This window comes from Remersonia thermophila, chromosome 1 (genome assembly GCF_042764415.1).
Source record: "Remersonia thermophila strain ATCC 22073 chromosome 1, whole genome shotgun sequence".
Lineage (NCBI taxonomy): Eukaryota > Fungi > Ascomycota > Sordariomycetes > Sordariales > Chaetomiaceae > Remersonia > Remersonia thermophila.
The window spans coordinates 1,938,759-1,958,832 of record NC_092217.1 but is presented as its reverse complement, the minus strand read 5'-3'; the positions used below and the strand labels follow the sequence as shown (position 1 = coordinate 1,958,832).

At 61.3% G+C, this 20,074-nt stretch overlaps 7 protein-coding genes across 7 annotated transcripts; 2 read left to right on the top strand and 5 right to left on the bottom strand.

The window, feature by feature from the left end:
- Nucleotides 1-1,192: 1,192 nt before the first annotated feature.
- VTJ83DRAFT_555 (uncharacterized protein) lies at nt 1,193-3,319 on the bottom strand (the record flags this gene model as incomplete). Its single annotated transcript, XM_071012162.1, has 1 exon — nt 1,193-3,319. The coding sequence occupies one exon, from the start codon at nt 3,317-3,319 to the stop codon at nt 1,193-1,195; it is 2,127 nt and encodes a 708-aa protein (XP_070869908.1).
- An 856-nt stretch (nt 3,320-4,175) lies between these two features.
- On the bottom strand, nt 4,176-6,534 carry VTJ83DRAFT_554 (uncharacterized protein; the record flags this gene model as incomplete). Its single annotated transcript, XM_071012151.1, has 4 exons — nt 4,176-4,545; nt 4,611-4,684; nt 4,755-4,932; nt 5,000-6,534. 4 exons carry the CDS (start codon nt 6,532-6,534, stop codon nt 4,176-4,178), a joined length of 2,157 nt encoding a protein of 718 aa, XP_070869907.1.
- Nucleotides 6,535-7,603: 1,069 nt separating this feature from the next.
- Nucleotides 7,604-8,729, bottom strand: VTJ83DRAFT_553 (uncharacterized protein; the record flags this gene model as incomplete). Its single annotated transcript, XM_071012140.1, has 4 exons — nt 7,604-7,792; nt 7,870-7,997; nt 8,087-8,197; nt 8,567-8,729. 4 exons carry the CDS (start codon nt 8,727-8,729, stop codon nt 7,604-7,606), a joined length of 591 nt encoding a protein of 196 aa, XP_070869906.1.
- A 2,744-nt stretch (nt 8,730-11,473) lies between these two features.
- VTJ83DRAFT_552 (uncharacterized protein) lies at nt 11,474-12,041 on the bottom strand (the record flags this gene model as incomplete). Its single annotated transcript, XM_071012129.1, has 4 exons — nt 11,474-11,506; nt 11,573-11,765; nt 11,854-11,944; nt 12,005-12,041. 4 exons carry the CDS (start codon nt 12,039-12,041, stop codon nt 11,474-11,476), a joined length of 354 nt encoding a protein of 117 aa, XP_070869905.1.
- Nucleotides 12,042-12,417: 376 nt separating this feature from the next.
- Nucleotides 12,418-12,726, top strand: VTJ83DRAFT_551 (uncharacterized protein; the record flags this gene model as incomplete). The annotated part of the gene is made up of 2 exons (XM_071012118.1): nt 12,418-12,451; nt 12,518-12,726. The coding sequence occupies 2 exons, from the start codon at nt 12,418-12,420 to the stop codon at nt 12,724-12,726; spliced, it is 243 nt and encodes an 80-aa protein (XP_070869904.1).
- Nucleotides 12,727-13,042: 316 nt separating this feature from the next.
- VTJ83DRAFT_550 (uncharacterized protein) lies at nt 13,043-13,497 on the bottom strand (the record flags this gene model as incomplete). Its single annotated transcript, XM_071012107.1, has 3 exons — nt 13,043-13,236; nt 13,313-13,430; nt 13,495-13,497. The coding sequence occupies 3 exons, from the start codon at nt 13,495-13,497 to the stop codon at nt 13,043-13,045; spliced, it is 315 nt and encodes a 104-aa protein (XP_070869903.1).
- A 2,603-nt stretch (nt 13,498-16,100) lies between these two features.
- Nucleotides 16,101-19,796, top strand: VTJ83DRAFT_549 (uncharacterized protein; the record flags this gene model as incomplete). Its single annotated transcript, XM_071012095.1, has 1 exon — nt 16,101-19,796. One exon carries the CDS (start codon nt 16,101-16,103, stop codon nt 19,794-19,796), a length of 3,696 nt encoding a protein of 1,231 aa, XP_070869902.1.
- Nucleotides 19,797-20,074: the final 278 nt, after the last annotated feature.

Sequence of the window (20,074 nt, the reverse complement as noted above, 5' to 3'; positions counted from 1 at the left end):
ACCGCCTTGGCGGCGGCCCATGCACACAGCCATCATGGCATCTCTGAAAGGTTGTTGGCGTAGGCTGGACCAACACGCCGCCATTTCCCGTCATGTTTCCAATTCTAGAATACCCCGCAGCGCTTTGCGCTGCACCTCTGGTCTCGGCATGTGGCTTCTTCTCCCGAGCGAGACTGACTCGGCATCGGGGCATTCCGATGCCTGTCTGACCGGGCCGGGCGTTGTGCTGTACGCTGTACGTCGGGCGTCGACGAAGAAGCCCGCGGCAAGCCGCCCGCGAGACGAAAGCCCAGTTGCTGATGGGGGCCAAGTGGGTGTTGCAATCGAGGCGCCGCGGGCCTTGGAGGACAAAGACGTCACATAGCGTCGAGAGCGCGACGGATGGAGAGAGATGATGAGTGGCTCCAAAGGATGGGTCATCCGAGAGAGCCAAGAATGCGATGATATGATGATGATGGTGATGATGATGATGCGGCCTGCAAAGCCATCAAAACCCATCTGCGCTGCGACCCATCGACCGCGCGCACACACTGTGTACACGGTCAGTGATACTTGCAGGCACCTAAGACATGCTGGCGGAAAAGGACTCTACGTGACAAGAGCAACACGTGCAGACACACCCAATCGGCTACGGTTCTTTCAGCACGTCGTGGAAAAGGTACGTACCTCGCCTTATGTGAGGTAGGTAGGTAGGTAGGTAGGTAGGTAGGTAGGTAGGTAGGTAGGTAGGTACATAGGTTTATGCGGCGAGCCGGTTGGTGAGGTCTCCGTAGCTCCACGACGACAACGGCATCCCCAAAAACATGTCACGAGCAAACACCCCGAGAGAGAGAGAGAGAGAGAGAGAGAGAGAGAGAGAGAGAGAGAGAGAGAGAGAGAGAGAGAGACCCTCTCCGTTGGGGAGAAGAGCACCAGGGGCACGATTCGCTGTTTTTGGCATGTTCAGCTCAGAAGACAAGACCACACCAACCCGATTCATTACTACCAGTCTATTCTGTGCTTGACAATTGGCCATGCGCAACCCCCCCCCTCCAACTCCAAGAAATCCAAGCAAGGTAGAAGAGCCCCAAGGGCTGAACAGCCAAAGATAAGATTTCATGATCAAAGCCTCCTCCGAATCCTGCAACCTGCCCCCGAGCCCGTCCTTCCAAGGGCCATCATCCATTCCATGTACCCCCCCTCCATGTCACCATCACTCGAGAAGAAGCACCTTGGCCACCGCCTTTTCAAACTTGTCCCTTCGAATGCTGGCCCCGTAGAACCGACACTTTACGAGGTTATGCAGCTCTCGCTTCAGCGCGTCCAGCAGGCCTGGCGTCGCCAGCAGGCGCTCGTATCCCACGTGCCGCGCGAGCTCGAACCACGCCTGCACAGGCGTCACTTCGGCCTCTTCTCGGTCGGCGTTCGCCAAGGTTTGCGCGAGGCCGTGCAGGGCGCGCAGGGTGAGAGCTGAGGTTCGCCAGGAGGGGGGGGCGTCCGGATCGAGCGACTCCTGACGCTGTGCTGCTGCCGTCGCTGCTGCCTCCGAGGCTGCTGCAGCAGAGGCTGTCGCGGTTCTCGTTGCTGATGTCGTGTTTCCTGCCTCGTGTGCGGTTCCGTGGCCAACGGTTTCCAGGCCGGCATCGATATCCATCGCGTCCCCTGGGTGAACGGCCGCGTTAACAGCAGCACCGGCAGCCGCGCCGGCAGCCACCTCGGCCTGATTCTCCCACTCCATGGCCACCAACCCCGGAACGCCCTCTCCTACCCTACCGCTCTTGCCACGTTCCTCATCGTCGTCAGCCCTCACCCCCTTCGCCAACCGCTCCCCGTCCTCGTTCTCGTCCTCGTTCTCGTCCTCGTACCCCTTCTCCTCCAACTGCTGCCCACGCCCCGGATGCATCCCTTCCGAGCCGGGCCCCAGGTCCGCACGAGGCACGCCCCTCAGCTTCACCCTCAGCCCGGGAACCTTCCTGACCCCTTTCGCCGACCGCAGCACCGCCCGAAACGCCTCGCGTCCCTGCCTGCCCGGCGCGCCGCGCAGCGCCAGGCTCGTGGCCATGAGCGTGTGGCCGCCTGCGCGCGGCAGGAGCGCCGCCAGGGGCGGCAGGCCCGGGGGAGGAGGGGGGTCGCCTGGTTGACCGCCCGGGGAGGGGTCGTGGGCGGAGGGGTGGAAATGGAGGCGGCAGGGGTGCTCGAGCGCGAGGATGAAGTTGATGGCGGCCTGGATCTGGGAGGGGTTGAGGTCGGGGAGGTCATCGTCCTGGTCGTGATGATTCTTCGTATTGCCAACGATATTCGTGGAGTGGGGGGTGGAGGAGGCGGAGGAAGAGGAGGAGGAGATGGTGGTGGTGGTAGGGGTGGTGATGGTGGCGGCGAAGGGGGGGTGGTGCTGCTGAGCGTGATGAGAAGGAGGAAGAGGCGGAAGGGAAGGAGGAGGAGGAGGTGGTGGTGGCGGTGGTGAAAGGGGTGACGGCTGTCCAGTCCGCTCAGGCGGAGTGCAAACGTAAAACGTTGGCGCGTTGATCACCTCGTCAAAGCCCAGCGAGACGATGAACTCCCCAAACTCTGGTGGGGGCAGCGGTGGCGGCGAGTCCTTCATGATGAACTCAACGCTCTGGTCGAGCGACAGCGGGATTTGCCTGGGGGTTGGTGTTGCCGCCGACAGCGCCGAAGACGGCGTCAGCAACCCAGTCGCGCCTGATCCCAGTCCTGCGCTTGATCCCGGCCCCAGCCCGGCCGAGGGAGCAGCACCGCCGGTCATGATCGCCTCTGCCATCTTCCTCAGCTTCTCGTTCTCCTTGGCCAGCCCGTGCGTGTCGCGCTCGGCGGCGTCAATCATGTCCCGCAGGCGGGCGACGTCGGTCTCGAGCTGGCGGATGTAGTTCGCCTTGCGCTGGCGGTGCTGGGTCTGGGCGCGGCGGACCTGGGCACGACGTTTCTGGGCCTTGTCGAGGGGGGTGGATGGTTTGTCCGTGCTGCTGTCCTTATTGCTGTCATTGCTAGGTGGCTGCTGCTGATGTTGTTGTTGCTGCTGCTGCTGCTGCTGCTGCTGCTGTGATGGTGGCGACGGTGTTGATGTCGTTGATGGCGTGTCTGCCATCGCCGTGGTCGTCGTCGCGGCTTCATTCTGACGGTTTCTCCTCCTCCCCCTCCCCCCGCCTCCTGTTGATCCCCTCTCCCTCGCATCCCCCGCAGCGCTTTGTCCTGACCCGGGACCTGGAGGTTTGCTCTCGACGAAGCGGATCCTTGCCGTACCGCCGCCCGCGGCCGACTTTGACTTTTTCCAAAAGTCCGTAAACGACGGCTTGCCCAGGGCCAAGGTGCTGGGTTCGTCCATGGCGGCTGCTGGTCGGGCTGCAGAAGGCGGCCCGTTCTCGGCGATGCCCGTTATTCTTTTTGTAGGCGGCCACCTCCTAGGCTGTGTTTGCCCTTTGTCATGCCTCTTTCCCCTCGTCTCTCATCCGCCGTCTCAGCTTCAACAGCCTGTTCACCACCGGATCAGATGAAACGCTTCCCCCTCAGCAGCCAACCCTACAAAAGGCCTTTGAATCCTCCAGCGGAGGAGGATTCCGTAGAATGCTGAAACAACAATTGACCGTTGAAACAAACAAAACAAAACGCAAATCCCCAAGGGATCTATGATGCTGCTAAATCCAGCATTGTGGGTTCGAGATCTATGTCGAGCGAAGACACATCACCTGAAGTCGTACATCCTCGGGACAATGGCAGCCCACGAGTCACCCAGCCACGCCGTGCCCCACATGGCCCAGGCCACGCTCATCATGACAAATCTGCACTTCCCAATCGGGACATGCACATGGCGGTGCCGGACGATCAACGGGCCAATGCCATGATATCATCATTCATTGGCCCTACACAGTACATCATAGGCTACCTTCATTACCAGACCAGTGAGCAATGCTGTATGATGCATCAGAGTTCCTGTTAACTTTTCCCATCCTCGCTATATAGAAGAGCTTGCCAGACCCAATCCACTCCGTAAAACGCCCAGGAAAATGCTCGTCATCTCATCCGCCACCCTCAACACCAAGAACCGCAAAAACATGTCCCCCTACGTGAAATCGTCAGAACGTAAAACCCAAAATGCATCAAAAATGCCCTCGTCGTCTTCCTCCTGGTTCCACAGGAGATGGAAGACCGACCCCCCCTCCCCACCGGATCAATCTCTCCCATTAATACCCCTCATCATCCGTTGCCGTATCCTCCTGAAAGCTCCCCACCATGTCCGCCCTGCTATGGACCACCTCAATGTCGCTGTCATCACCGTCGTCGTCGTCATCGTCGTCGCCTTCCTCCTCGTCGTCGCTATCCTCCCCATCCAGCAGCGGAATAGGCTGCCACGCAACATAGCTGTTCTTCAAATCCAGCCAGCGCTTGGCGGTGGGCAGCTGGAACGGATCAAAGGGGAAGCAGGCCTCCAGATGGGTGAGCTTCTCGTCGTCGAACTCGAGACCTGTGTCGCGCAGGGCACCGCCCATGGCGTAGCTGCCGGTGAAGAACTGCGAGAGGTGGATCGACTTGTTCTTTTCGATTTGAGGGTAGCTGATGGCGAGTGTTAGCGAGCTCGCCCCAGTGGGTGCGTAACGTGATCGAAATGACCGACTCACATATACATGAGCCGGAGGTGATGGGACAGGCGGGCGAACTCCTCCACGATGAAGGGGGAGCAGCATTTCAGGGGCTGTTGTTGACAACAAGATGGGTCAGCGATGGCCCCCGAGACCGCAGTTCGTGACACGAGGCATACGTACGTTCAGCTTGCTGCTGATATGAGCTTGCAGCCTCGCCTTGAGGCCCCGCATCCATGGCAGGTCGTGGCCGATAAAGGATGCCGGATCATCCCAGTCGAGACTGACCGCCACCAGGTCGCGGTCAATCAGGTCGCGCCAGCGGAAGCAGAAGATGTAGAGCAAGCCTTGGAAATAGGCGCTGCGGGAAGGGTTAATTAACCCGACTGTGACGGGGAAAAAAAAGCGCTGGGTCAAAAAGCACTCACTAGTACTGCCCGTACCGCCGCAGATCCGGCCCGCGAGCGTTGGTGTGGACGGCGCGGTAGTGGTCCATGTAATCGAGAAATGTCCTGCAGATCATCTGCACCTGCTCGCTCTGGACGCGGGCTCCGCGCGCCGTGAAGCTCGCGAGGTACGCGACGGCGGCCTGCTTGACGACCGGAGGCCGGTTCGACTCGAACGCGAGGTTGAACAGCGTCCCGATAAACATCTCCATGAGCTGGTTCGACTTCATGGCGAATTTGAAGAGCAGGTACTGCGTGTGTCGCGACTTGAGATGCGGCAGGATGACGTTGGAGAAGTCGCTCAGCATGTCCCGGAACGCGTTGACCGCCTTGGGGCTGTCCGGGTCCTCGAACAGAGGGGTATAGATGGAGAAGAGCAGGTCGAGGATGGCATCCATGGTCTCGAGCTTGCTCTTGATGACGAGGACGCGCTTGGCCTGCTCGCTGAGGTCGTCCTCGTCGCTCAGCACCGAGTCGGCGTCGCTGTCGTCGTCCTCGTCTTCGTCTTCGTCGTCCCCGTCCCTGACCTCCGACGCCTCGAGCTGCCTCAGCACAGCTCGCGTCATTTGATCGTCGTTGTTCTCCAGATCCAGCGTCATCTCCACGTCCAGCTTGACCAGCCGCGACAGTATCAGCTCCATGATGTCCCGCTCAAGGTCGGGCCGCGCCTCCTTGAGCCGAAGCAGGTGGTCGATGTACTCCATGTGCGTCGCCTTGGAGTCCTCCGGGTACGGAAACTTGGACGCGACCAGGTTCAGGATCAGGTGTTGTCCCGCCGGGAAGAGCTCGAGGAGGTATGTCAGGCCGAGGTGCAGCCACTTTCTTTTGGTCTCCGGGTCGACGGGCGGGAAGCCGGGAACGCTCGACGTGCGGCGCGTCTCGGTAAACTTGTCAACCATCATGGTGAGCACCTGCGTGAACAAGGGGCCCTGGGCCGACGACAGGGCCGCGAGCAGCTGGATGTAGGCGCGGGCGAACGTCTCGTCGCGCTCCAGCCACTCGCACCGCAGCACGCTGCGCACCAGGCCGCCGCATGTCCGGCCGAGCTTGGGCGCGAACGCCGTCAGCGCCACGACGTACACCACCAGGTCCTGCGGCTTGGGACGGCCGTCGTCGGCATCCTCGTCCTCGTCGTCCTCGTCATCATCGTCGTCTTCGGGCCTCCGCCTCCTGGGGCTTGGCGCAAAGGCTTCCTTGAGGGTGTCGTAATCCTCATCATCCCCACGCGCATGGCCCTCGAGCGCCTGCTGCACCTCGCGCTTGGCATCCTCGAGGCTCTTGCTGCTGATCTCCCTCACCGTGTTCAGGTCCTCGTTGAAGACAACCGTCTTCTTCTGGCGCTTCGCCGGCGGGTCGCGGTCGTCATCGTCGCCGCCGTCGCCGCCGTCGGAATCATCGGAGCGTGCTCGCCTGCCTAGGACCGAACTGCTGGGCTTCCGGAGGATGGGCCGGATCGGGGAGGATGTGGCGACGGCGGTGGACGCGGAGCTCCGCGCCACGGAGGAGAGGGTTGTCATCGGATAGGGTTTCGAAGAGCTCCTTTCGGGTGGTTGCGGAGCGATTGAAGAAGGTCAGGTCCAGCGATGTCGTTTTGCGGCTTTGGATACAATGTCGCCTGCCGGTGACGGGCGGCCCGCTGTTATCGTTGCGTGTCGAAGGAAGTTGTAAGATTGAATCGGCACGCTCAAGGCGAATCGGGGGCTTTGTCGAGGGGCGAAGTTTTGGCCAACGGCTCGTCAAACATAGCTGCTGCTCCTTCGCCCCGATGGCCGACGATAAGAATCCGTCGATGCAGCCGTTCACGAGCCCCAGCGGCTGCTTGGTTCTCAGCGTCGGTCGGTCGGTAGGTAGGCTTTGGACGTGGAAGCCTCCAAGTCTCGAAGATGGAACCTGGAAAATGTCGACCCATGAATTTTTGGCAGCTAAAGGCAGTCCGTTCCCCGCTGGCGGCACGTGCACGGTGGGGCGGCTGCCTGCTGAGGAAAGCGGTCAGCCCCGACCACCAAGAAAGTTGTCGCGGGGAACGAGACCATGGGAATTACTGTTTTGGGAAGTATTCAATATGCCGGGTCCAGGAAACTCGAGGCTACATATACTTAGGCTTGATTTCATTCTTTACAAATCGCCTCTTCACTTCTTGCGTTGGGGCCCAGGGGATCGAAAAAAAAGAAAATCTCTGCTGCCTGACCTGAATAAAATATCTTAACAGTTTCGTGGATAAATGTGGACAGCACTGTCGACAATCTTCATGCCACATCCAGCGCGCCCAGCCAAAAAGGAAACAGCTGCCTCCTCATCGTTCAGCACCTGAGCCCGCCAGTGTCGAACAAAAACAACAAATAAACTCCAGGGTACTCCACGTCAAACCTTCTGTGCCACTGCCATACCCGAAGGAACCCTTTGGGAGAGCCGACCCTATTCCACTGCGCGGCAGGAGGGAAACTTCGCAGAGGCAGAATCGTCTCTGCGAGCCCCTTCCCCGATGCCAGCAACGTGATTATGATACACGCGGAGCAAAGAAAAGAACCCGAAACACCATGAAAGAAACAAACAACCCGACACAGCCCTCGCTTCGGCAGAGCTCGATCAGTACCCCGGACCAGCGCCGTTATGCTCGGGCTGGCCCCCGTACATGTAGCCCTGCGCGGCATCTCCGCCGTCCTGCTGGCCTGGAAGCCCCGCGCCGAAGCTGCCGGGCTGGTTCGATCCTCCGGGGGCGCCGTAGCCCTGGCTGCTAGGCCGGTTCTGCTGGTTGTCTCCCCTATTCGACTGAGACTGCTGGGCCGGGATTAGCACCGTCCAACGGTTCCAGCAACGGCACGCGGAGAGAATTGGGGGCGGTCGACACTCACCTCCCGGTACTTGGACAGGTAGATCTTGAGGGCCTCGGCGTAGTTCTCGAATCCGAGAGAGCTCATGGCGAAGAGAATATCCTCACCATTCACCGTCTTTCTCTTCTCTTGATGGCATTTCTCCGAGGCTATGGCATGGATTCCCAGTTAGACCCCCCCTCACCTCGAACAATGCAACTGTGAGACGCTGAAGTCAACGAGGGGGGACTCGACTCACCTTCGCTGGTGATGAACGAGATGAACTCGCTCACGCATTCTTGCATGCATTCCTTGGCTTCTTTGGCGATCTTGGCGTTCTCGGGGAGCGCCGTCTTCATGATGCGAGCCACTGGAGCAAAGTTGCGAATGTTAGCATCGTAGAGCTCTGCTTGATCCTTGCAAGACTTGGACGCTCTGGGGGCTGCCGCGTCCGCCCGGGCCGCTCGCGGCGGTGACGAAGTCGGCGACAATCGACCCGACATGGGGGTGGCGGCGATGGTTGACTCGGCTCATTCGCTCGATGGAACGCGGCAGGGCCAGGAGCGATGCCAGTCAACGGGGACACCTCGCCGCCCTGCAAACGGAGTTCGCGGGCCGTCCGGGGAGAGGGATTCCGCCACACGGCGGGCGCGGCGCCGAATCATAGCCGAGTCGGAGAGGAACCACCGAAGAAGCATCGAACACAAGGACGAGGAGATGATGCAGGAAGCGCACGTACCATTGGCTATCGGTAACCACCGATCTTGCTCCTTGACCTCGAACTCGTAGCCGAGCCCGGTCTGGTGTGGGTCTTGCGTCTCGTTCATTTGTTGTGCTTCGTCGTCACCCGACGGTGCACCTTGTTCAACCTCCTTGGGATTGGATTGGGGAGAGTCGGACATGTTTGGCTACCTGCAGCGGGCGCTGGCTTCTTGTAAATTCCTTGGATCTGCCACCTAGCACAGCTGGGTTCGAGTGCGTGATGTGTCGCCGGACACGTTGCAGAGGAGTGTAGGGCTGCGGCCGCCTGCTCCTGGATGGCTTGGACCTGCACGAGCTGCGTCAAGTGGTAGCCTGTCGGCAGCTTTCAGGGCTGGCTGTCACTGGCTCCCCTGCCCAATTTTCCAGGCTTAACACGCTAAGCTCGGGGGTCGCGGGCGGGTAATGTGGGGTAAGAGGGGGGCGGGGGTGTGTAAGGGTAGGTTAGGTAGGTTAGGTAGGTGGAGGAGAGGCACAGAAGGGGGGGGGGGGGGGGTGGCCAAACGGCTGTGATCGCGCGAGCCCGACGGGGTTTTTTTTTTTTTTTTTCTTGGAACGAGCCGCGGTGGTGGGCGGCCAGACGAACGCGCGCGCACACAAGGGTGTTTGTGTGGGAAGCCGAAGCTGCGGGGCCAGCTAAGACTGGTTGACAGATTTCTGTCACTTCTTGTCGTCACTGCTGTGGCCGCTTGAAGAACGGGTTTTGGTTGCGCGACAACAAGACGGATCAGCGACGGTCAAGTTCAACCGACACGCCGCGTCCTGAGCTGAGTAGGGTTGGCTACGCGTAGTGTCTCTCTTGTCCCGGTTACACCGGACTGCGATGCGCGAGCCGGTTGGTCAGGTCGTCGGCACGGAACAGGATGACCTTGATCCTGTGGGGACAGGAAGGTTGGCTGTGCTGCGAAGGTCTTGGTTTCGTGCGCCTGTCCAGTGGGAAATCTGCAGAGCCGCGTCAGAGATTGGGCGTCTGTCTGGGGGGATGGAGAGCGTTTCTCTGCATGGTGGCGGCGTGACAAGAAAGCGAAGCCGTCGACTAAATGTCGGGGCCCCGCCGCCGAGCAAACGCGATGCGAAGCGATGGTGCGGCGGCGATGCGCACGCATGGTGGATAGAACTTTGGTGAGCACCGGGCACGTACCTGGGATGCTTGCACAAATGCACCGGACCGTCCACGAGGGTGACAGACAAGTCTCGCCGCGGACAACCAACCGGGGTGCCGCCCTGTCTCGCGAGGCCGGATCGAGAGGGTTTCTGGCTGTCGTATCTGCGCTGACTACGGATCGAAGCGATGCAACGCGAAACCTGGGGATGCAGGATGCTGCAAGCGCACGCCTGGGGTTGATGCGTTGGATGGAGAAGATGGATGGTCGGTTGGGAACCTGGAAGCTGAAAGGTTGGATGGATGCGCGCGCGCGATGGGATGCGGGTTTGTTGATCCCGGTCGCTTCGATTCCGATGCCAAGCTTCCGGCCAATCTCTTATCGATAGCGCGGGCAGCTTCCACGCTGGGTTCCATGTAGATTCCACCGTAACTTGCTCTAAACCTGGACATTCTATTTCATCCTCCTCCTCCTCCTCCTCCTCTTCCGCCTTAGCATCTTGTCGGCAGTGTTGCAAAACTCCAACCCGTGGTCCTCTGAAGCCATGCGCATACAGAATCGTGAAGGCTTAGGCAAACGGCTTTGGAGATAACAACCCCCCCCCCCCCCCCCCGAACCTCCGGGCTGTCTCATCAAGTCCACGTTGGCAGGTCGCTGATGACACTTCGGAGCGGGGATGGAGGAGGGGTGTGCACCGAAGGCTGGACAACTGGCCACACCGTCACTTACCGGACTGAGGGCCTGCTAATGCACATCGAAGGATGGTCTGTCACAGCAGGCCCCAATTTTTTTCTCATCGTGATCCCGTCCCGTCACCTTCCACCAGAAGCGGTGAACGAGCCAGCCGAAATGCGCCCCCTCCCCCCCCCCCCCCCTCGGCCGGATGTGCCGAACGTCGCCCACCACACGCCGCATGCCGCACGCTATGTAACGGGAGACATGAGTCCCTATCCACAGTAGGTATGGCTGCCTGTTCTGAATCTTGCGGCGAGCCTGATGGTACACGAGGAAGCAAACGACGTAATGGACCGGTCATGATGTCGTGGCTCAAGGTGCCAAGCCATCTCGGGATGCTCAACAAGGTGGTGGGGGGACAAAAGTGCATGATTCGACAATGAATACCGAACCCTGGGGAAGGCTGACCCGGCCCTAAACCCGGCGAGCAACATGACAGGGCGAGCAGACGCGGGCGGTGGATGTTCCCTGCTAGATGCTCAAGATACGGCCTTGCCTGGCGTGCCGGATCCAAGATGACCAAGCCAATCAAACCACCCACACGACGGATGGGCTTCCCATTGGGGGAGCGCTTCATCAACACAAACCGCTTTACCACCAAAGGCCACATCTGAGGAATGCTGGCTTGTGATGAACACAAGACGTCCTAACATGAAGCTCGGGAAACCTCACATTGACAAGCTGCGGGTATGTTCTCCGTCCCTGCTGGCTCCAACCCCACCCTCGCGGCCACATGCCCAATCCCATTGCAGCCCAACCAGCTGGTCGGCCTGCTGGTTGGGCACGGCGGCAGTTTATGCGGGCTTAGGCTGCAGCCCGCAAACAGCATGTTTTGTACAACTCAGCACACCCTTCGCACACCCTCGGGGCAGAAACACGAGGCGGATTTGGGTTTTCTCGAACGTCCTCCTGGCCTCATTCCTCCCGCGGATCGGGTGCGTTCCCCGACGGTCCACCGTGAGCTCCCCCCTTTTCGAGAGCGGTCGTCCTGGTGAGATGGCGTGAGATGGAGCTCCACGTTGTAGATCATAGCAGGCGGGGCGACAGCTTCATGACTGCACCACCTGAACGTTATTCTTTTTCTGGAGACGGAGTCAGACCGTTGAACCGGAGCTTCTGCTGCGCCTGCGGAGCGGATGCCGGCATACCTTCCACTTGTCAAGCTCATCTTGCTTGAGCTTGTACTGCTTGACGAGGTCGTCCAGAACCTTCTTCAGCCCTTCGGCGTTGGTCCGGAGGGCGGGGATCACATCCTGGACGGTCCTCTCCACCAGGACGCCGTTGATCATGCGAAAGCACTTGCGGTCCCCGGGAAGAGGCTCTAGCGTTTCGAGAACGAGCCTGCAAACGTCGTCAGTCGTGGGCGGTGAGAAAGCGGGCGTCCGAGCGGCGCGGACGAGAAGAGGCTTGGAAGCATCAACCGGCGTACTTGTGCTCTTCTGCCTCCTGCTCAACATCGCCAATCTTTTGCGCCAGCTGCTGAAGCGTGTTTTTGTAAGTGGTGTATTGCAGTTGGAGGTCTGGAAAGCGCATCAGAAAGCTGGCTCATGACGGTCCGGTGGTACTGAGGTCGGCCATACCCTGTTGCCTCTTGGTTGCCGCTGGTTGAGACGCCATGATCGTGCAGGACCAAAGTCGTGGCGGAAATGCGGTGCGGTGAGATGTCGGGATGCTATCAAAGACTTTGGTGCTCTTGAACAAGGTTGGGGTTGAGATGCCTTGAAGCAAGCAATGAGCATGAGCCCCGCCATGATCAAGGCTGGTGGGCTGCCCCGCGGTCGGGGCGCGTTTGGTGCTGTGGGCCAATGGATCCGATGGACGGGGGGCGCTGATGGAGCCGAGCGGGGCCTGGCTTAAGCTCAGGTCCACCGCGAAATCTCCAATCTGAACCGGCTCTCCATCAACCAACCTATTCGCAGTTCTCCGGTCCGTTGGAAGGAGGGGGGGCACGACAACCTGGAACCTCAGGAACCATCAAGAGTACTCGCCTACAATGCATCCTCTACTGCACACAAAGGACAACACCGGTTCGTAGAGCCGCCGTCATGACCCCTTGCCAAGATGGCCTCTTAACCAGCGTCTGCAATGTTTAGGGTGCGAGCAGGTGATGATTGCTCTCGAGGAATGCCACGCCAGGGGCTTCCTGTGGAAGGCGCTCGGCATGTGCAACAATGCCAAAGAGCAGCTCGTGAAGTGCCTCCGAGAGGAGCGGGTCAGGCATCAAACCATCAACCGAACCGAGGAACAACAGAAGCAAGCGAGGATACGGCAGAAGTGGAAGGAGATTGAGGAGAACTCGTAGGCTCCGCGCCGCCCGACGACGCCGACCGCATTCCTACGACGACCCATGACCACGAGAAGAGGTGGGATGGATATCCACCCAGGGCAGCATTCCTTCGCAGGGAGCTACGGCACCGGAGGTGGAAGGGATCGGACCGGACACGCCGGCTGTACGATATTGCTGGTTGACAGGGGACGGCAGAACCCGACAGTGCTCAAATCTGCACAATACAATCCATTCACTATCACCCTCTTGTCTCTCTCTCTTTCTCTCTCTCTCTCTCATCCTCGCGCGGGACTTCCCACGCCATCACAAGTCCCCTCCCCTCTCACCTAACCTAAATCCCCTTGCGGAACGCATCGCCGAACGTCAACAGGCCGTACGTGGCCAGCACGGACAGCGCGATGGGCACGGGCTTGCGGAGGCGGATGGCGCGAGGGATTGCGGAGCCGCCGAGCACGACGGACGCGAGAAGGGCCAGCTCGACGCCGTAGGGCTCGTTGTTGGAGATGCGGTAGCCGCCCAGGCCGTCTACGCGACGTCAGCACCGGCCCAGCGATGGACGGGGGGCACAAGATGGACAAGGGACCACGAGACGAAGACTTACAAAGCAGGCCGACGGCCGTCCCCGCGATCAGGCTAGGCTTGCTCCGGGTCCGGGCAAAGCCGACAGCTCCGCCGGTGGCCGTCAGGGCGGCGAGGACGTACGAGGGAAGCTCCAGGCCCTGCCAGCACGGGTCAGCTTCCGAACCCGCCGTTTCTGTCTCTCTCCGACTTGATGGCCCGTACCATGTTGAATCAGGGTTGTATCGGCTGGTGCTCCAACGGGCGACGGCGTGATTCAGGCGCTTGAGCTTGTGGGCCTGTCTGGTTGTCGGTGATGATCAATTCCACGCTTTGGTCGACGAGGTCAGCAAGCACGTCCTTGGAACTCCAGGCAAGAGGCGCCGCTCGGGGCAGACTGGAGGAGGCACATTCCGTCATTCGAAGGCACGCAGCCAATCAGGCGACAGCCCATGCTGGAGGCCCACTTTTGTGCCTGGGCCTGACCTACCGACCTCAGAGCCGACACTCACTGGCCAGCATGTCTTTGAGGTGGGATTCGCAATCCACCATCACGCTTTCGGGGTTTTTGATGGTTCCAGAAGCCAAAGCTCGGGACGGTGCCAGGTGCCTTCCATGACTAGGTACCTACCTACCTGAGTGTCGGTGTCTACATACAGAGGCTACTATGCACCGAAACCTCCCGTCGGTAGGAACCAACCTACCTATGCAGGTCCGTCTAGCCTCATGGCAATACCTACGATCCATACCGAACCTGAGGTTTTCTTGGCATGCGGGCCTCAGCTACCGGGTTTTTCCCTCGGTGCTCTCCGCCCTCTCGCCTGAGCCACGAGCATCACGGCGCTGAAGGCGAGATGCATTCATTCGATATTTCACCCTTGCTTGAGGGCATTTTTGAGGTGCTCTTTCATCTGCATGCAATTTCGAGATCCACGGCTTGCACGACGTGCGGGGTGGCTATGCCGTTGGGTTGTTCCGATCCCTGTCCTCTTGGCGGCTTGACGCAACTGTTCGTGCGTCCGCGATGGCTCCCACATGGCCGCTGCATTTGCCTCGTCCTCCGTCGCGCCGGCCGTGTCTAGCGCCAGGAACAAGAACAACGCAGAAGCCCGCAACGGCTTGTGCGCGCAAATGCCATCGTTTCAAACTGGGGAGTTTGAAGGCTGCAAGCCCGCGGCAAGGCAGCCCCGGGGCCCTGCCGAGCCACGGAAAGTTGGCGCACATGGGGTTGAAGAAGCCCAGAAAACGCCTGGGAGAAAGGAGGCTCATCTGATGTGCTAGTACTATGCACCACTCCATACGGTAGGTGACTTTGGCATCCGGAAGCTCGGGGCCAACGCCGAATCCACAATCGAAGCATCCTTTGGAAGCCCTTGAGGGACCGAGTGGGCGGGAGCTAGAACCGTCGGTGGAGATACCTAGGGTCGCCGGGTTGTCTGGGTCCCGTCGTTTCGATGCGCCTGCAACTCTGCCCGGTCAACAAAGCAAGCGCACAGCCTCACCATCCTCTGCCCATTCTCCAATCACAACACACCCGGTTCAACCAGGCGCGGGGCAACAAGCAGATCAATGTCACCAGACTCGACAGCGTTGCCAAAGACCACGGATGGCTTTGCTTTTTTTTCTTTTCCCCTGGTCGATCTGGCACCAGTGAGCATCGGCCCTGTTGGTGCTGGATTCCCCAACATGGGCCCTGCTGCCTGGGGGCGAATCGGCGGGCGTTTTCTGATCGTGGCTTGAACCGCCCGTTCCACGGTTACTCCCACAGGGCGTCTGGTCCGCAGGTGGCCTTGCCTGGGGGATCAGCCACGCCGATGTGCCAGTGCCGGTGCCGGTGCCGGTGCCGGTTCCGGCAGCGCATCTCGACTCTTAGCACCACCACCGCAGCGGAGCAACACGACGCCGTTGCTGCTGTCTCGCTGGCGCAAGTTTGAGGTGGCCCGACTCTCAAGTGCAGGGCAGGATGGTTCTGTGATGCATGTAGAGTGAAGTGAGTGCCTCTACAGACAGGACCACGCGAATGCATCGGCATCCAGGCCTAGATCCTCCGTCCAGCCATCGGCTTCTTTCAGGATCGAGGTCTCGCGCGCCACAAAACGAGGCTCGCGGCGGCCGAACATGGGCTTCTCCATCATGTGCGGCATGGATGCGGCAGCCCGGCCCAAGGCTCCGGAGCGCAGCCACACCCTGCGCCTCGCCCCCGCTCCACACTCACCTGAAGGTACCTAGTACTGTGTAGGTAACGTTATTATCCAGGCCATCCAGAGACCAATGCAGGTTCATGGGGGCGGGCGAGGCGGCTCGAGCTCAACCAGCTTGTCCGTCGGTCGCAAAGAGGCGGCGTGCAACAGCGCGCCAAAAGGCCTCAACCTGCTTCCCGTTCCCGTTCCCCCCCCCCGCCCGCTTCCGAGCCCCTTTACCTCGATCATCCCGCGCCCCCAATAAACGGTTCGTTTCCTCCCACCTTTTCTTCCTCCATCCCTCCCATGCAACGTGGTTTGCGTCTCGCAGGCACGTTCGGGTCAGAGTCGAGCCGGCCGCGACCCAGGTCCACGCAAAGCACCCCCCAATTTCTCAGCTCGCCGTGCCTCACCCCGCCGCGACGCAGCCGCACGCCTGTCGCCCAACACCGCGCCTTTGGGAACCTGGAGGACGCTATTACCACCCAACACCGTCAAATCTCTCAACGTGCAACGGGAAGCGCTCGCTCTCCCCGGCTAGCCACGACTGCGGCCTCCCGACCAAGCCTATGGGATCCCTGGTCCACAATATAATATCCAATCGGTCTAATACTCTGGTTCCTGACCCCGCTGTCCTGCACCGTTGCGATCATGTCTTCTTCGGCGTACGCCTTTCCCGGGGACCAGTTTGACCACACTCACGGTACTGCAACCCAAGATCCTCACTTTCTCAACCCCTTCTCTCCCTCTCCCTTCGGGAGCCGCTCGGGTTCCCCCGCCTTACACACCCACACCCCCGCCGAATCGGTCTCAAGCCTCAGCGTCCACTATCAGTCGAGCGAGCTCAGTGAGGGCGACGATCCTTTCTTCGGCATCGACTTTGGCGCCTCTCTCGACACGGCCTCGCCGTCCTTCCTCAACGACGCGGGCTTCGCGTTCCATGGCACCGGGAACACCGACGTCCAGCATCAGCAGCCACAGCAACAACAACAACAACAACAACAAGCCTCGACCGCCCAACCGCAGCATGCGCAACAATCCGCGTCCTACCTACCCTTGAGCCCCGATAAGAGCCCTTCCATCCCCGGAAACTCGCCAGACGGGCCGACCAAAGCAGGCGCGGCAGCACGCGGCGTCTTCCCCGACCTGGTCCAGACATCAGTTGCCCCGCAGGAGCTCTCCCTCGTCCGCACGCCGCCGCCCGCTCCAGCGAACGGGCGCCTGAGAAACGCATCCGTGCCGCACACGAACCTCCAGCTGACACCGCAGACCGACGGAAGCGCTGGGTCGAGCGACGACGGCGTCGCTCCGCCGCCAGCCGCCGCCATGATGAGCCCCCGGGTCACCGTGTCCCACTGGGATGGCGACGCCGCGGGTGGGTACCGAGAGCTGCCGGAGCAGACCCTCCCGGCCAGCGGTCGCCTGCCTCTGGCAGCAGCGCGCGACGACGCCGGCAGGTGGATCCCGGACCCTGTCACCGGCCAGGCCGGGCTGGCTCCCGCGGCCCGCGTTGGCGCCGAGGTGGACAGCGTGAATGATCTGGCCAAGCAGCGCAAGGTCGAGGAGAAGAACCAGGCGGTGGGCGCGTGGCTCGAAAGGTCCACCGACGCGGCCGACCCCCCTTCCCAGGCCGGAGAGCAGCCGGCCGAGGTCCCCACCGACCTTGGCGAGAACATCCCCGATGGGGAGATTGCGCTCGGCGACAAGACCCAGAACAAGGCCGTGCCGGGGCAGACGTACTTTATCGAGCAGGGAGGCGGCGAGCTGAAGCCCGAGGACCTCGAGCTGATGCGCAAGGGCCGCAACTGGGAGGATGCCCCGGTGCCCCTCTCCATCTCGAGGCCCGATCAACCCCGGTACCAGCCCGAGTCGTCGCAGGCCGCCATCGAGCGGTACCAGCAGCAGTGCCGAGACACGGATTCGATGATATCGCGATCGGCCACCTGGGGCACCCAGCGCCTCAGCCTGCCCAACGTGATCGACCCCGAGGTTCAAGAAGCCGGAAACTTCCTCAAGAAGCTCTCCCTCGGCCGCGGGGAGCCCGGAGCCCGCCGCCCGAGCATCCTGCAGGGGATCCGCAGCCTCGTCAAGATGCCCAGCGCCAACGCGAGCAAGCGCAAGAACGCGGAGCATGACGACGCCACCTCGTTCGCGACGGAGTCTTCCGCCGAGAGGAAGGAGGCGGCGCCGGCCAAGCTCGCGCCGCCCAGCCCCAAGCCCAGCTGGCCCCGCAAGCAAAGCATCCCGAGCATCAACACGGCCTTTATCGATGTCGCCAGCGCCGCGGCATCCATCGGAACCACGCATGCCCGGGCCTCGTCCATCAGCACGCCCCCCGTTATGTCTCCCAAGAGCCCCATCAGCCTCAACCTGAGCGTCAAGAAGCCCCTGACCCGCCTGCGGAGCAAGTCGGAGGCCTCGAGCATCGTCGACCTCTGGAAGAGGAGTGGCGGCCCGCCCGTGTCGAGCTTGGCCAACGCGGTCCCCGGCAGCGCGGCGGCCGACGATGACGACGACGACGACGACGAGCTGTACGAGGACGGCGACATGAGGGACGAATCCACCAGCCTCATCGACGATATCACGCCCAGCTTTGCCGGATTCCAGGAGCACATCATCAAGCTGAACCCGATGCTGGCCGACAGCAACAGGTACCTGGTGGAGCGCATCGCGTACCAGCAGCTGCAGCGGTACAAGGGCCTGCTCAACCTGCGCGTGAAGCACCTTCAGGCCGTCAACGCGCGCACCTGCAACTGCGGGACCATGTGCATCGCCTCGGGAGGCAGCGCCAACCCCTTGGACGGCCGGGGCTCGCCGCGCGGCCTCGATCCGCTGTCGGGCCGCTTCGACGGCTCGGACGGCGACGTAACCCCGCTGGAGGGCGCCATCAACCAGGAAAGCTTTCCGCAGGACATCCCCATGCCGCCGACGGCCTCGCTGCCGGCCGAGTTCGAGTGCCAGCTGTGCTTCGTGGCCAAGAAGTTCCAGAAGCCGTCGGATTGGACCAAGCACGTCCACGAGGACGTGCAGCCGTTTACCTGCACGTGGGAGCGCTGCAGAGAGCCCAAGATGTTCAAGCGCAAGGCCGACTGGGTGCGCCACGAGAACGAGGGCCACCGCCACCTCGAGTGGTGGGTTTGCGACGTCGACGACTGCCGCCACAAGTGCTACCGCCGCGACAACTTCCTGCAGCACCTGGTGCGCGAGCACAAGTTTGTCGAGCCCAAGGTCAAAACCAAGGCCGCCATCAAGCGGGCCGGCGGCACGGATCCGACCTGGGTCAAGGTCGAACAGTGCCACCAGGAAACGTCCGAGCTTCCGCAAGACGAGCCTTGCCGTTTCTGCGGCAAGACGTTCCCGACGTGGAAGAAGCTGACGGTCCACGTGGCCAAGCACATGGAGCGCATCAGCCTGCCGGTCCTGCGCCTGGTGGCCCAGAGAGACCTGACCGAGGACACCGTCATCAGCCCGGTGCAGGACCCGCCGCCCCGCCCGTTCCCTCCTCCCCCTTTGCCGTCCGACCGTCCGCAGCAGCAGCAGCAGCAGCAGCAGCAGCAGCCGCCTCCTCCGCCTATGCAGCCCATCCCCTTCGTCCCCTCGTCCGGCCCCGTGCTTCAGGCTCCCATGCCCCGTCAGGTGAGCCAGCCGATGCTCTCCTACGGAACCCAGGGCCCGCCGCCACCAGTCGCCATGTATTCCGTCTCGCCCCCCTCGGCGGGATATCCAACGGGCTTCTTCAGCCCGTCTTTTGACGATCTCGCGCACGACATGGCCCAGGCGCACATCAATAACATGTCACCCGTCCACCCTGCTCCCCATCAGTTCTCTCCCCATCCTCCGATGCTCCATCACCCCCACCCCCACCCCCACCAAGCCTTCCAGAGCCTCAACTCGCAGGCCGCCTTCGCCGGAACGCTTCCCGTCACATCGGCCCCCGCCGCTGCCGCCACGGGCCCCGCGCTCAGCCCCGCCACCCCGGCGACGGCCTACATGCCCTCCCCTCAGCAGACGGCCATCGCCCGCGGCGCCGGCGGTGGGACCAGAGCCGCCGGCTACGTGAGCATGCCGGCCACGGCCGTCACCACGCCGGTGACGGAGCTCGAGCCGTTCCCGGTGCTGAGCATGGACGCGCTCGGGCTGGGCATGTCGACGGATCCGACGAGCGCGGTGGTGGCCGCGGCGCAATACCATGCGCAGGCTCAGCAGGCGCAACAGCAGCAACAGCAGCAACATCAACAACATCATCAACAACAGCAGCAGCCGCAGCCGCAGCAGCAGTTCTCGCCGCAGGGCCAGGTGTCGCCTTATGGGCACTCGCCGAACGTGCCGCAGGCGGGGTTCTACTAGGGGTGGTGGAGGTACCATAGTGGTGTTGCGGGCAGGCTGAGGGTTAGGGATGTTCTTTTTTTTCACCTCGTTGGATTGCTGAAACGTTGACCTAGTCTGTGTGGTTCTGTTGCATACGGTTGGTGGTTCTTGATACCCCTCGTTGTTCTTTCTTGTTCCTCGGCTTCTCTTCTTTTTTTTTGCTTTTTTTTCTTTGTTACTTGGATCTCGCTTTTCTCGTCACGACTTGGAGCGTTTGGGTATGGAGCTGCTTTGGCTAGGAGTGTGAGATTTACGTT